Genomic DNA, 16,389 nt, shown 5'->3' on the forward strand with positions numbered 1-16,389 from the left:
AATCAATTTTGTTTGTTGTTTCATTTTTTGTTTTTTTTTATAATTTATTTAATTAAATAAATTTTATAAAATTACACGATAAATAAAAATAATAAAAAAAAAAAGAAAAAACCTTTTTACCCACAGCAGCACTCTAGCATTTTTTCTAGCATTTATAAATTTGAATCAATGAACTTGTTGGCAAAAGCTAAAAAATCTTTTTCTTCTATTAAGAGATTGTTCTAACTTCTAATTCATTTTTATTAATTGTCATATAATTGAAAATTCCAAAAAATTGTTGGACTTGTGAAATTATTTATTAAAAATGATTTAATAAAAATTTTAAATTAATAAATTTTTAGAGTTTAATGAAAAGATCAATAATATATAAAAGAAATATTTTTAAAACTTTTGTTTTTAATTAAATTTTATCAATGTTTATTCAACGGTACAAATTTTGAATTTCAAAATTTGTACTAAAAATATTTATTTAAAAACAAATCAAAATTTATTAAATATGTTTTTAAACTTAATATGTAATAAAAATTTGTAATCTTTGGATTTTGATTTTAAATTTTTATTTAAATCAATTTTAACAAAAAATGTCATGAATTTCACTTAACAAATTAAATGCAAATCCTTTTCCAAAATAAATCTTGTTGAATTCTCATTTAACAGATTCATGTTATCAGTACTTCAAAGCCACCTTGGAAACCATCCTCAGGAAAAGTCTTCTTTAGATTCAGGATGGGAAGTCTAACCAATGGAACAATAAAAAGTCTAATGCCAAATGTATTAGTTGCAACAGTACAAAACTAAGCTAAAAAGCATTTTTGGACAACAGGCCAAAGACTAATCATTAATTGGACAGGAGAATACAAAGACTCGTTTATCAAAGTGACAAAGAGTTCAATTTTTTAAAAATAAAATTTTAATTTTGAGTTTTATAAATAAAAAAATTAAATTTTAAAAAATTTATCCCCTTATCAAATTCGATTCGATTCAATTCAAAATTAATGGAGATTCAAAATAATTATCAAATATAAAAAAATCTTAGACCAAAAAATTGCATAACAGAACTACACATTTTAATGTCTCTTACCCTCTGCGCTCCAAATTTTTTATTTGGCTTTCAAAATTGGGTGAAAAAAATCGTTTTTTATATATTCATGGAGTTTCGAAAATTCACACAGAATAAAAATTTTGATAAATTTATTTTTTATTATAGTAAATTTTTTATATATATATTTTTAAAGCAGCATGCTCGTGAGATTTTAAGAACTATGATTTAGATGAGAAAATTTTCGAAAAAAAAAAAAAAAAACAATGCCTTAGGCAAAACCAACTTCCAACCAGTTGTAAACGCTGCCCAACAAACTTAAGAGTCGAGCCCTAGGTAAAGAACCAGCAGGCTGGAGATATAGGCGGCCTACTAGTGGAGTGGACCTTGATGGCTTGGTCCTCACTGTATTGAAGGGGCTATTTTACTTATTAGTTTAGTGGGTTTTTTTTTTTTTTAATAGCAACCATTCAATGTATCATGGAATTATTTTTTCAAATTTTAAGATAAGATACATATAAAATTCAATGCAAATTCATATTAAATTTACATCCGAGTAAATTATTTATAATTATTATATTATAATTAATTAATCATTATTTAAAATTATATTTACTTCTAAATGTTGAATTTTTACATACTTTTTTATTATAATAAAAAATTAAAGTGAAATGTATTCATAAATCACTCATAAAAAAATTATTAATAGTAACAATTAAATATAGAAATATTTAATTCTTATTAATTTAACCAATTGGTTGCACATAATTTCTATCTTAGAAAGCAAAGCATGGAAAAGTAGTTTCCTGCTCCAAGTAAGACTTATACGAGTGTATCTCATTTATAATTTTTATTATAATTTTATAATTATTCAATTATAATAAAAATATGTAAAAGTTTAAGTGTGAAATTTATATAAAATTTTAATAAATTTTATATTATAATTAATTAATTATAAATTAAAGTTGATAAAAAGTATATCAACTATAAATATATTATCATTATAATATAATCAATTAATTAATTATAATTTAAAATTATATAAAATTCTTTTTTTTAAATTGGGTGAAAAAATTATTTTTTTTTATATTTATGGAGTTTTAAAATTTCAAGAAAATTAAGAAATTGATAAATATATTTTTTATTATATTAATTTTATTCTTAATATTTATTAATATAGTATGCTCGATGAGATTTTAAAAACCTGATTTAGATGAGATAATTTTAGAAAAAAAATTTAAAAAATTACATATGTTTTGGGCAAACCCAACTTCAAACCACTTGAAAACGCTGCCCAACAATTTTAAGAGTCGAGCCCAAGGTCAAGAACCAGCAGGCTGGAGAAAAAGAGGGCCCACTAGTGGAGTGGACCCTGATGGCGTGGTCCTACATTATAATTTTAATATTATAGTTGATTGTATCGAATTTCGACTTGAAAATATTTTTGAAAAGATAAAAAAAAATGATTAAATGTAAATATAGAGAATATTTCTTACTTTGTATAAACCAAATATAAAATAAGGGCGGTGAAAATGAGAAAATAATAATAAATTTAAACAAAATGAAATTTGAAATGATAATATCTAAATGTTTATATTTATAATTGAAAGATAAGAAACTAATGAAAGATAACAATAACGTGATTAAATTAAAAAGATATTGAATATATCGATTCAAATGTTTGAAATATCTTTAATTATTTATTGATAATTTTTAATAAAACAAATCATATACTCATTTGACCATTAAATACTTTCATCAATAGTTAAAAAAAAAAAGAGAAATGAAATGTATACATAAACAACTCATCAAAAGAAATTATTAATAGTTAAAATTGAATATAAAAACATTTGATTCTTATTAATTGGTTGCCAAATAATTTTTATCTTTACTCGAAAAGTAAAGCATCGGAAAGTTAGTTTTTACTCTAAGTTGGGCTTTAGATTTATATGAGCGAATTTCACTTATAATTTTATAATTATTTAGTTATAATAAAAATTTATATGAAAATTTAAGTTTAAATTTCATATAAAATTTTGATAGTTTTTATATAATTTTAAATTATAATTAATTAATTATAGTATGATAATTATAATTAATAGAAAATATATCACCTATAAATTATAATTATTATAATATAATTAATTAAATAATTACAATTTAAAATTATATAAAAATGATAAACCCATTCATAACGACTCAAACTATAGGCCTTGCGAAGGGTATATACATTAGTAAGATTTTGAGGTTGAAGAAACTTATTAAACCATTGTCCAATTCGTTCGCTTTCCTTGGCTTTGGATCGCTTCTTCTCAATCGTAGGCTTTGATCATCATGGGAGCACGACTGTGGAATGGGCTGCTTCAGAAGTAACAACTGGAAGCAGCAATTATAAATGGGGTAAACAAAGTGTGTTTGGGCTGGATGTAGCAATTTGTTCCCTGGCAATAGTAACTGCCGCATTTCTTTGATACTAGCACATGGTAAGTTAGTAACAGAGATGACAGTAAAAACAGCGCCTTTAAGTTTAGGCATTTATTCCATTATTACTTTAATCTCTTGTATTGTGGAGTTGATTTGATTAATGGGGAACATCAGATCAGTAACGTAACGCCTAAATCAATAAAAACTCAGAGAAAAAAGCAAAGAATAACACTTCTCAGCCAAATTTTGCTTTTTTCTCTTCTCCTTCACTCTCTCACTTTGACAGGCAAGTTTCACTCTTTCCCTCTCCTTCTTACAACAACAACGTTTTTACTGCTAAATTAGTGAATTTGATCTTTTAGAGTGGTTTTTCTGCCTTGTTTGTTGATGGGTTTTTTTTGGGTTTTGGGAATTAGTCTTTGTAGAAATCAAGGTTTGACTTTTGGTGGGATTATCAGCTACCTTTCTTCCTCCTTTGCTATTAATCATAGGAATTCCTGGGGTGTTATTTTGGGGGATATCATGGATTCTTTTCTTTGGTTAGTGTTGGCAAAATAAAATTAATTTTACCAGAATTGCCGCCTCTGTCATTTCTTTGCTTTTAAGCAAGGAGAGTTTAGTTGATTGAACATTCTTTATGCATAATCAAATCAATTCTAAAACAGAGCTTCTTTATGTTTGGTGCTATTTCTTTCAACTAAAAGGGTGAAGGGTTGGTCGAGTTTTTCTTGAATATTGGTTTTGTAATATTCTTCTTTTTGAGGGATATAAGGCTTAGTTTGTTGTTGTTGTAATATTCTTCTTTTTGAGGGAGTAGAACCAGGTATTAGCTGTTCATAGGTCGAAATCAGTATTCAGTATTGGGGTATTAACAATTTCTTTTTTTATGAAGCCTTCCAAATGGATATTATAGCTGCTAATATGGTATATTCATCCCTTGTTCTCGACCGAGCAGGTCCTTCAAAGGCAGAGAGAGGAGCTGAGGCCATCAATTGACTGCTAGATATCCCGAATACATGGATCAGAGTACGAAACTTATTCCTTCTACATCTCCCCCCCCCCCCCTTCTTTTTTTTTCTGCATATAATAGTTCAGTGCTTTGCGCCAAAATAGCCAATTATCTGGGAAATTGTCTCGTTCACCAAGCTTTCTGGAATTTTATCTCTTCTGTATTTTGTGATATGCATGTTAATTAACGGATTAATCAGCTATAGTATTTTCCAATTAGGACCATTTATAATAATGGCTGCTATTTGTATTTGGAAAGATGAAGATCAATCAATTTGAGGATGAATAAAATCTTGTTTGATTCAATCATCTGAGGTATATCTATGTGTTAAGAGCTTTTTAGTCCTTCCTGCCAATTCAATTAGCAGAACTGAAATGTCCTTGCGAGTGTGTCTCGGTCCATTGTGCAATTGAAGTGGTGCTTGGTTGTCTTTATAGCTGTTAAACTTTTGGTTATTCTTTGAGTGATTAAATCAGAAGCATATCTAATTTGATATTAGAAGGTTAAAAATCTCAATTTTTGTTTCTTTTATGTGCATCAATAATTGTTACGAATGAGTTTTAAAGGAAAGGAAAGCCTTGAACTAACCATGAACTATTTCTTTGACAATACTATGCTTATCACTGCTAGAGCATTTAAGTAAAAGTGCCTACATGGGTTTGATTTAGTGATATCTGATTGTTCTTGCTGGGAGTTTTCTTTATCAGATAAACATATATACATTTGCTGCTCTTGGATTAGCAAACTGTCAAATTCAACAAAATGTGAATTCTAGTGCATGGATGTAAACAGTTTACTTTAAAGTATTTTTGGTGCCCAATTGTGAAGGGAGCACAAACAATAGTTAAGATCATGATTTCTAGAGATTACAACAGTTTACAACTGTGGTTATGCATCATACAAAGTTTCTATTATGATCATGCAATATTTTCAACCAATTAATTGCATGCATACAAATGATTAACCAATATCGGAGCTTTCGTTAAAGCTTGAAATTTGAGATGTGTGTTCAGGTTCAAAATATATAAACTTATAGCCGTGTTCCACTCTAACTTGAAGTTTTAACTGTGAATATCTGCCTTGTTTGATACTGACATCTCCAGTAGGCCAATGAATGTGTCGAATTTAGCTTCTTTGAGTAAAGTTTTTGTGTATTAGCACACATTTTCATTGTTAAATTGATGTGGTAAGCATTTTGGTGAATACAGAGCACTCAACAGAAGCAGCAGAACACAGAAACGGTGAATATGTACTTATTACTGATGCGGAAGACCCACAGTTGGGAATGTATGATAAACCTCTTCCTTGCTTTGGCTGTGGAATAGGATGGTTTTCGTGAGTTCTTCTATCCCTCTGTCATCCTCCTTCAATTCATCTTGTTTTCTGTATTCAATCAGTATATCTACTATTTTTGCAGTCTTCTTCTGGGATTTGTATTCCCATTTATGTGGTATTATGCTACCATTCTCTACTTTGGAAACTACTATCACAAAGATCCAAGGGAGAGATCTGGACTTGCTGCCTCTGCAATAGCTGTAAGTTCTAATCTAGGGATTGATGTTTTGTTTGATTTTTATGGTTGCTTTGGTAGCATACAATGTTCCAAATAGTCTGCCACTAGTTCTCTTTTACTCCGATCTAAAAAGCATTTTAATGCAATCTAGTAGAAATGATTATCAAAATTATAATTTTTTTTTTGTTCCCCATAACCATACTGTGTTTTGGAAGATATTTTTGTGTTAACTGGTATGTGATAGAAACTCTGCTAAAACTGATAGGAACCTTGCTATTGTCAATTGCTGAAAACTCAGATGAAAGAATCAAATCTAAAAGTAATTGGAGAAATTGCCAAAAGTTGAACTTGAAGTGATAAGTTAATGAAAGATATGCATCCTCTTTATGTGCCATTTATCTTTGTTATTAAGTTCCAGATTGTTATGTTTGCAGGCATTGATATGTACAATCGCTGTGATAATCACGATAGCTGTTCTCATCTTCTAGTTCTTGCCATCGCAGTCTGTTTCTTTACCACTGCTTAAGGTGCTTTCCTCCAACAGAAGGTGGGACAAGTATATATGTAGAATTCTGTTTCTTTCCTGTAGTCTTCTAAACCTGTAATGGGGGCTGAAAGAAAAAAAAAAAAAAAAGATACAAGAACCTCGGAACCATTGAAGGTTCCATGGTTAGTATTGTAGCCCTCTTTAGTCTTGTACATAACACAAGATCTATATTGCAACTTTGAAGAATGGAACCGTGTAATATCCATGTTAGGGGAAACTTATGAACTAGTAACAAGCACCGTGAAATTACTGATATATGACTTATACAACTGAAATTCCAGAGAAACTTAAATTATTGCTTGTTTTTCGGCTTATGGAAATGGAAGAATGATTATTTCCTGTTTTTAAAAGAATTCTAGGTGCATTCTTGGTTTAGAAAGTGCTGTAAATTTCATACTCGAAAAAAATGACCATCGAGTTTTCCCATTTCATTCTTCATTATTGGTGTTCTTTTTGGCCATATGTGCTGGGGTCTGATGGTGTAATTGATGGTAAGATATTATAGAGTAGTAGGGGCCTGGGAAACTCGAGTGCTCGGAGATCCTTTTGCACATTTCCAATAATCCCCAACTTGTGGCATTTGCCCAGCCAATCGGTGAAAGAAATTTCGAGCCTGTATTTTCTTACAACCCCACCACCCCAACAGAGAAAAAAAAGAGGGGCAGAAGGATCTCTGGAGTTTTAAACTACAGAAATGATGCAATTTGGACTTGAATTAGCTAAGTGCAGAAATTGAACTTAATCAATCTATTCAGGGTAAATCATTTGAATCAAGCTTCAGATTCATTTATTAATTGACTTTAATTTCACTGATGCTTTATAACTTTTTAGAACGTGAATAAAGAGAGTATTGAACTGGTAAGATAACCTAAAATATTTTACTTTATACATTTGCTAAAGTAAGAAGGGAGCTATTCACTTTTGGATAAACAATTTAACTATGGTTTTAATGATGAAGGTAGCGTTATCCTTACCCACGTATGAAAGAATTCAAAAAATCCGTAAATGTAACAAACCTCAGCTCTTCCATTGCTGTTGTTACCTCTAGCTCAACATATTTAAATTAGTGATGGGCTGATCTCCACCCACCTTGAATAAAAAGGTTGGTCTACTACTTTATTAGCAACTTAATATATATATATATATATATATATATATAAATTGTCACCAAATTTTTAATCTAATGGTTAAAGGTGTTTGAAAGGATATCAAATATTTGATTTCGAACTATTTTTTTTTATTTGTATTAAGATTTTACTTTCATGATGTAATTAAAATATATATATAAGTTTATAGGTAACTAAAAAAAACAAAAATATATATATATAAATTTATAATTTAATGATAATTTCAGATTACTGTTAAAAAAATGATAATTGATAAACTTTGTCCTCTTTGTATATTAACAGTCAAGGAAATGACTTTTTCCGCTTCTTTGCACCAATAATTACTGCTTTATTTGTCTAGATTTGTTTGACATTTGCCTATTCACCATTTCCTGTTGCTTCACCTTCTTTTTCTTTTTTTTTTTCTTATTTTTCTTTTTAACCGTTGATTTAACCTTCGCTTTCTTTTTTAACTACTTTTAACAATCAATATCAAACATTTCAAGATTCCCAACCATTTCGATCTGCGAATTCTCATCTGTTTATATATCCTTTTAATCTTGAAACATTAACAAAGAAATACTTTGGATAACTCTAATTAAATTTGATATTATCCTCACATAACATAAAATCGAGTTTAGATGGCTCTTTTTCTTCAAATTTAAATTTAATTAATTTATATAATAATTTTTTTAAAAAATAATGTCTAATAAATATTAATACATGTTTTTTTTTTCTTTATTTCTAAATTGTGCTGTAAAGAAAAAAGACACCGAGACACAATAGCTTTTTGGTACTTGGTATTTTATTTTTTTTGGTTAGATAGTACTCGGTAAGAGTCAAGCTCCAGACTTTACAAAGGAACATGTGAGCATGGAATCTCTAGTTTAGTTATGGCAAAATATATATCAATAAAACATACGACAAAGACAAACGCGGAGAAACTGCTTTATTTTTCATACTTTTCCGAGTTTTTCTTCCCAAGTTAAGGAAGATGCTATGGAGGAAGTTGGCAATTACCCAGCTTTCTTCTTTTCCTTTTGGTGTAAAAACCAAGCTGAACTTAATCCGCTTAGTTTCCTCAATGTAATAAAGTTTTTATTCATGATTAATGTTCGTAGAAAATTCAAATTAGTCTCTAGAAGAAGTAGATAACCTGATATGCGGTCAATGGTGTGTACAGATTTACGTTTTTGTGTGCTAAAATACCCCAACTCTCATCATATCATATTGACACTTACAAGTAATTTTTTTTTATACAAACAAAATCATCATCCACAATAAAAAAATTGTAAGAGAGAATATTTAAATTCAAAGTTTTTGATATCATTTATTAAAAATTATTATATGAATCAATTAAATTAAATTTTATTTAAATTTATTATATTATTTCAATGACTTCATTTCTACTTTAGCTAAAAAATTCAAATTGTTCTTCAAGAAGAACAAAACCAAGAAAATCTCAACATAAAATACAACTATAGAGTGCTGCTTACAACCAATTTGCAAAGTAAACAATTTGTAAATCGGATTATGTCTTATAGTTTTTAAAATAAATATATAAAAATTAATATTTTGTAAAAGATTTACTCATTAATAAAGCGATAATCATTTGATTCGTTTCGTTAATAGGATGATATTATCTAATTTATTGTTAGTATATAAAATTTATATATTAATAATTTATTAAATATAAATCTTTTAATAATTATTTTTCTTAGTCGTTATTTGCGGATGCTATGACTTTGTCATATATGTTTCTATTATTTTGCATTTTTATAATTCTACTATTAAATTAAAACGTGACAAATTTATAACTTAATGCCCCTTGGAATTTATAGAGTGTATTTGTATACAACTCTCTTTTTTTCATTAAAAAATAGATTATGTAGGAGTAGCAATTTTGGGCCATGATATTGGGGACAAGTCTAAATGTAACATGAATTGGGTTTCATGTCCCAACTAAAAAGAACATGTGAAATTGAAATATAATTAGGATTGGTATATTAATATTTTGTTAAAGAATAACGATGATTAATGTATAAATTGTTTAAGAGTTAAAGAGTGGGTGGCCAACTTTTTATACTATGTAGAAATTATTAAAAGATGATCAATTGACTTATTTTACATGAAGTTTTCTACACCTCAAATATATAAATCATAGTAAAATGTTTTTTCTTTTTAAGTCGATAAGGGTGGCTAGCATTTTTTTTTTTTTCAATATTACAGGAGTGATTGACTAAATTTCAATTGAGGAATGTATCAACACACATATAATTTTTTTTCTTTTCGTTATCATAGTTGCAAGGACCGACAGTAAATTTAATTATTCATGTATTTATGTTAAATAAAAATATTAAATTTTATATAAAAATATAAAATATATATTTTTAATTTTATTAAATATAAATATTATTATTATTAAAATTTTAAATTATATTATTTTTATATTTTATATTTATATTATATTCATTTCATATTTTAAATTATCAAATATCCGACAACATGCGAAGGCATACGTAGATAGAGTTAACATTGTATAATATTTGTTTATCATTCGTTGAAGTAATTAAAAGGATAACGACCCCACATTATTACATAAAAATCATTTCATAACTCTCCATTTTCAACATAAAATAAAATATAATAAACGTATATTTTCAAGTACTGCACCCTTCCATTTATATAAACAAAGCAGAACCAAAACAAAGCAATAACCATAACCAAAATCACACCACCACAAGCAAGGCTAAAGGCTAAAGTGTTGCCAAAAGTTTCTTTATTCATGCTCTCTTCCAAAAGCAAATACCAAAACCCCAACTCTCAAATATATGGAGGAAGATGAAGACATGACGCCCTTTTGGCTCCGAAAGACCGACGACCGCCGTCGCCGCCGTCGTCAAGCTTCATCTTTCTTCTTCAACACTGGTATTCTTATCATCCTCTTACTGGTCATTGCGTTTGCTTTTGTCTTCATTATCATCCCTTCATTTCTCTCTTTCACTTCCAAGATATTCCAGCCTGACCTTTTTAAAAAATCATGGGACTTCGTCAGTCTAGTCTTCGTACTTTTCACCGTTGTCTGTGGTTGCTTACACTTAAACAGCATCACCTATAACAATTATAATTATAATACCCGAAGAACTTACGAAGATTACAGGTTTTCTAGTACTTCCAAACATGTTCATGATCATGATGTCCGAAGATCAAAACCGTCAACCCCGCGTCAATGCTATGACTACCCATCATCATCATCAATGGATAGGAAGACTTATAACTCATTACAGAAGGTGAGAAGCAGCAGCTCTTATCCAGATCTACGTTTGGAATCTTTTTGGGTGATGAACAGTGATGATCGCTGGAGATTTTATGATGATACTCATAGTACATCAAGGCGAGAGAATGATCAAGAACAAGTTTACATTAATAATATAAAGGATATAGCTGTTGATACTGTTCAGACTTTTTCGCGGGCACTCGCTTCTCCACAGCCAGCATCACCTCTGCTATGAGTCAGAAATTGCAAGCTGAAGGAGTTGGACTCAGTGGACCATTGAAGTTAGCTGCGTGGCCTAGTCCAATTAATAATAATTAATTTAAAAAGTCTGATAATGATATTTAAGGTTAGAATTAGTGTAAGTATCTATTAATTTCTGGATTAGTTTTGTTTATTGCTGAGTCATGTTTTGCTAGAGAGATTTAAGGGAGTTCACAATGATTGTAATGCATATACGGTTGTTGAATACAATTCTGGTCATGGAATTGAATCAATAGATTTCTTGTTATTCTTTCTTCTTCTCTCTCTTTCTTCCTCTACTTTCTCTACTCTTTCCCTCTCACTTGCTCCTTGCATATTGCAGAAGCTAATTTCTCGTCTGTGCTCCATTTAGTTCGTGTCTTTTGGTATCAGTGCCTAAGATTCTGGCATGGCTGACGATGAGATGATCCAGTTGCAAGAAGGTGTCGCTCAATTGCAAAAAGAGCTAGAGAAAATGGATGCTAAGCTGGATAGCTTTAAACTTAGTTGAAAAAGGAAATTAATGTGATCTGGTTTTGACAAATTTGAAGCTAAAATGCGAAAAAAAAGTTTGACCAATTGATGTCTCGGTTAGATGGGTCATAGAAGGTGATGGATACAAGGGATCTGGAACAACTGCCAAAGGTGCAGAAGATGGATAACCGAGTCAACCTTGAAGAAAACTTTTTGACAGATGATGATCTAGGAGAAGAAAGTGAACGGGAACCGATGGCAGACACTACCAATATCTTTTCCTTGTGTTCATCCGTTGGTCTATTGGTAACCCGTAAGCCCTTGTCCTCACTTACAAGGAATATACAGTTTTTTGTTGAAAAGAATATGTTTGAGTCTGTTGGGGTGGTATACTATAAGAGTTTGGTTAAACCCTTCTTGTAAATAGCTGTTAATATGTGTGGGAAGCTTAAAAAGGCTTATTCAATGGTGTTTGTGGATGGGAATAAGCTTGTTGTTGCCTTTGATCCATACCGGTTTAGGCTTTTGATAATGCGACTAAGGGGCAAGGATGCTGATATCATTGCACAAGGACTTGTTGAATTCCTTGAGCTTGCTGATTTTTCATCAGAGGATACAACTGCTATTCGTATTATTGATGGTACCTTTGCGGTCGTGGACTATGTTGAAGGTGTATGTGTGCAAACAGAGAATATCTTCTGTCAGGTTCTTGGAGAAAGGATTAGGCCTGCTTTGACTGTTAACAAGAGGGACATGGGCTACTTTGTGCTCCAGGTTGATGGAGAGGGGACTTACCAAACATTTCCGAGAATAATTGAGAATGCTAATCTCATCGGGGCCACTTATGAATATCCTTTTCCTGTTGATGATAAAGTCTACTATGGGAAGGGAACAATTGCCTCCGCTGTTGGGTTGCACGGTTGGGCATTTACACCGACCCACTTTGCTAGAATGTATACCTTAAAGTTTAGAGTTGATAAGGCAAAAACGAGGGATAAGCTTGGGCCAACGCTGCAAAGGCTACGTACCGGCCACTATAGAGCTTGATGAGAAAGACATGATGGGTAAGGCTCAGAAACATCGTGTTGAGAACTTGTATAAGGGTCCTCTTGATGGTATACGTACCAATGTTAGCAGCAACGGTGATCATGAGGGTTCTTTTATATTCTATGTTTCAAAAATGATTCCTGCTTTTGAAAAGGCCACGATCATGGGTCTGAGCTATGCCCTTGGTGAAGAGAACGACTAGTACGTTGAGGGTGTAAAAAAATGGACTGTTATTGGGATGAAAAAACAGCTGAAAACTGTTAAGGATGTGCCTTGTGGTAACACAGTTTCCAAGGTTGGTTTGATTGCTGTAACCGATGGTGTTATACTTCTCAATCACATCTGCATGATTCTCAAAATTGACTTTCGTGGGAAATTCTACTATGTGGATCTGTCAAATATATTTAAAAAGATGAGGTTTCAAACAGCTTTAAGACAAATGATACATTTGATTACAACACTTGAAAAGGAAAAAGATCAATCCAAATACTCATTTATCACATCCTTATCAGTACAAGACTGCCTATTACTCAATTATTCATTTTGTTGCATGTGCACTGGTTATGAATGGTGAGAATCTTGACAACTTCCTTGATGTCAAGAAATTCTTGTTGATATGGGATTTTACTCTCAAGTACAGGATGAGCATTTTGGTTATATACTGGTTATGTACATATTTTTGGTAATCCAGAGACCATTGATAAGATTGGAACTGATATGGAAGATTTTATGTGCTCTTGGTTGGCGGTCATAGCTTTGGGGATCATAAGGATGAGACATATCTGGTTTTACATTCACTGCTAACGGTTGGGTGCAACCTTATAGGTCTAGATGTGTCAAAATGCCAATCATCTATGATAAATTTGCCAGCCCAAACCCTACGACCGTTTCCTGGTCATCTGTTGGTCATTACTCTTCGTAATCTCTTATGGATAAGGAGCACTGGTTTCATGGGTTTTCTAATGACTTATTTCTTCAGCTAGTTTCAAGGATGAAAACCGAATATTTTCCTCCAAAGCAGATGTCATCATACAAAGTGAAACACCTACAGACTTCTACATCCTTGTCATTGGTGCTGCGGATTTATTGGTTCTCAAAAATGGAGTGGAACATACTGCTAGTGAGGCAAAAACAGGTGATCCCTGTGGGAAGGTAAGACTACCTTTTTATATGCCACAACTCCTTAAACTACTCTCAATTTTTTGCATTGCTACAGCTCTATGTATATCTGCATCAGAAAGAAGTGTACCATTATGAGAGGCAATATTAGCTGACCACAATAAAGTGTTTACAATTAAAGGAAAATGGGCCAAACTACAATGCTAGAAGTGTAGGTAACCTTGCGTGCACTGATGTTGAGCAGAACGACTTAAATTTGTTCAAGGAAATTGTTCATCGTGGGGATTTGGCGTTGCAAAAGTGATAACGATTTGGATCAAATTAAATTTGATTTAATTTTTTTAGATAATATATAATATTAAAAAATTTTAAAATTTAATTTAAATTTGAATTGATTTTTTTAAAATTGATTTGAATTGAATTTTATTGATTCAATTTGATTTAATGGTTTTTAAATTTTTTAAATTTATATTATTTTAATATAATTTTTAATATATTTAAATAAATTTATATATAAAATGATTATTTTTATTTTAAAATTTTTTTAAAAATATATAAAAATTAATAAAAAATATAATTTGATTTTTTTTATTTATATATATTTTTTGATCTAAAATATGATCCAAACTTAATATATATATATTTAATATGTGAATTTAATTTGAATCAAATAAAAAATAAATAAATTCAAACTGTATATTATAATTTTAAATTGATTTTCGATTTTCTTGAATTTTTTATTACCCGGACAGCTGGTACAGTGGAGTATTGCTTGTACGAGGATATTACATGGAAAGTTTTATACGAGTCGCAGAAGGGTGTACTGTTATGAGAAATTGCAAGTTGGAAGGAATTGAGCTCAGTGGACCAATGAAGTTGGCTGAGTGGCTTAGTCCAAAAAATAATAATTAGTTTAAAAGTCTGTTAATGATAGTTAAGGTTAGAATTAGTTTCTATACCTATTAATTTCTGGATTAATTATATTTGTTGCTGATGTTCTGCTGGAGAGATTTAAGGGAGGTCATATACTATTGCCGAATACAATTTTGGTCATGGAATTGAATCAATAGATTTCTTCTTACTCTCTTCTTCTCTCTCTTTCTTCCTTCACTTTCCCTCCTCTTTCTCTCTCACCTGCTTCTTGCATATTGCAGAAACTAAATTCTCTTCTCTGCTCCATTTAGCTCGTATCAACCTCCACCAGCTATAGCAGCAGCAACAGCATCGCCGAAGCCACCTCAGTCAACTCACTGCAGCCTCCTGAGGTAGTTAGAAGAAAACCTAAGCGGACATATGATTATGAAGATGATAAACCTAAGGAGAAAAGTGAATGTAAGGAAGTTATATACGGTGACTTGAAAATCAGGCATTTTCTTTCACCACCATCGCCACCAGCTAGGCCACCATCTTCACCATCACCGCCGCAGCCGCCACCAACAGTTGGATCGGAAAAGAGAAGTAACAAGAGTGAGAAACAGAGAGCTAGAGTAACTAAAGAATTCTTAATTTCATTAAGCAGGAAAATGAAGCAGAGGCAAAGAAGCGTAGAAAACCTTGATGAATTCTTTAACCTTTCAACGCTTCCTTTATATCCACCCCAGTCACCTCCGCCGCCGTCACCACCTCCACCACCACCACTACCTTCATTTGATCAAAGCATATTTTCTTCCAAGAAAAGCAAAGCCAGAAAGCATCACTCAGTCTCTCCACTACCACCACCTCCATTGGAAGCGCGTGAATCAAAAGGAGAACCCCAGACATCACCGGTGACAACCCAGAAACCTCCTTTGTCAGTCAAGATAAGTAACATCAACAATGTGGAGGAGAGCATCGAAAGTGGCAATGAATCACCATTAAATCCAATCCCCCCGCCGCCACCTCCTCCACCATTTAAAATGTCCCCGTGGAAGTTCAAAATGCACGGTGATTTTGTTAGATTAAGAAGTATTAACAGTTCAAGAAGAGGGTCACGGGATTTGGATGATCCATTAAGCGGTGAAGTGAGTCCGTCGGATGACAACAAAATGGGTGAAATCGACGGTGGGATTCAACTGCAGGCCCATTGTTTTGTCCAAGCCCAGATGTGAATACTAAAGCGGATATTTTCATTACAAGGTTCAGGCCTCAGAACTGGCTTGAAGCTGAAAAAAAAAAATCCGTCAGGGGCTGATCTTTCTTGGGCCTGATGCAGGCCCAAGTACTTTTTGAGAAGCAGAATTCTAAGGTGTTCAGTTTTTCTTTTTTTTTGGTGGAAATTTTGTTTATTTGAGTTGTTCTTACATATACAGAAGAAGTTAACATATACATACACATTTTTTTTTGTCAATTATTTTTTTCCTTTCTTAATGAAGTTTTATTGTAATGTTCTTATTTATTCAAAATTTAGATGATTTGTGATATTTAGATATTATTCCCAATTCACAATTTTTTTAATAAAATAAAAAATTATAAGTATTAATATTTAAAATTTAAACTTGTGAAATGTTTTTTTTTTAAATGACAACATTAACCAATTAAGTTAAATTAATTTTATATTTAACCATGCAAGAAAGCATTAAAAAAATTTCATAAAAGCAGCAAACCTCAGCTTTTTC

At 31.1% G+C, this 16,389-nt stretch overlaps 1 protein-coding gene and 3 pseudogenes across 3 annotated transcripts; all 4 read left to right on the forward strand.

Annotated features, from left to right (window-relative positions):
• The first annotated feature begins 3,591 nt into the window (after nt 1–3,591).
• Nucleotides 3,592–6,787, forward strand: LOC111274662 (large ribosomal subunit protein eL20z-like). Of its 2 annotated transcripts, none has more exons than XM_022859451.2 (5): nt 3,592–3,749; nt 4,419–4,489; nt 5,681–5,807; nt 5,890–6,007; nt 6,420–6,787. In XM_022859451.2, the coding sequence occupies exons 2-5, from the start codon at nt 4,480–4,482 to the stop codon at nt 6,471–6,473; spliced, it is 309 nt and encodes a 102-aa protein (XP_022715186.1). In that variant the 5' UTR covers nt 3,592–3,749; nt 4,419–4,479; the 3' UTR covers nt 6,474–6,787. The 2 variants fall into 2 exon arrangements, with proteins under 2 accessions (XP_022715186.1, XP_022715187.1); XM_022859452.2 differs by lacking the exon at nt 3,592–3,749 and adding an exon at nt 3,849–4,328.
• A 3,470-nt stretch (nt 6,788–10,257) lies between these two features.
• Nucleotides 10,258–16,352, forward strand: LOC149511262 (uncharacterized; annotated as a pseudogene).
• Nucleotides 11,119–12,691, forward strand: LOC111303260 (elongation factor 2 pseudogene; annotated as a pseudogene). The gene has a single exon (XR_016334354.1). The product of XR_016334354.1 is annotated as an elongation factor 2 pseudogene (transcript).
• Nucleotides 12,915–14,085, forward strand: LOC149511263 (farnesyl pyrophosphate synthase 2 pseudogene; annotated as a pseudogene).
• Nucleotides 16,353–16,389: the final 37 nt, after the last annotated feature.

Source organism: Durio zibethinus, chromosome 26, assembly GCF_047325235.1.
Source record: "Durio zibethinus cultivar Kanyao isolate XHJ-2024 chromosome 26, ASM4732523v1, whole genome shotgun sequence".
In the NCBI taxonomy this organism is placed as follows: Eukaryota; Viridiplantae; Streptophyta; class Magnoliopsida; order Malvales; family Malvaceae; genus Durio; species Durio zibethinus.

Excerpts from the sequence above, each read along its gene's own strand:
- LOC111274662 (XM_022859451.2), top strand. Across the intron at positions 5,808-5,889 it reads TGTGGAATAGGATGGTTTTC|TCTTCTTCTGGGATTTGTAT; the intron begins GTGAGTTCTTCT and ends CTATTTTTGCAG. Across the intron at positions 6,008-6,419 it reads TTGCTGCCTCTGCAATAGCT|GCATTGATATGTACAATCGC; the intron begins GTAAGTTCTAAT and ends TTATGTTTGCAG.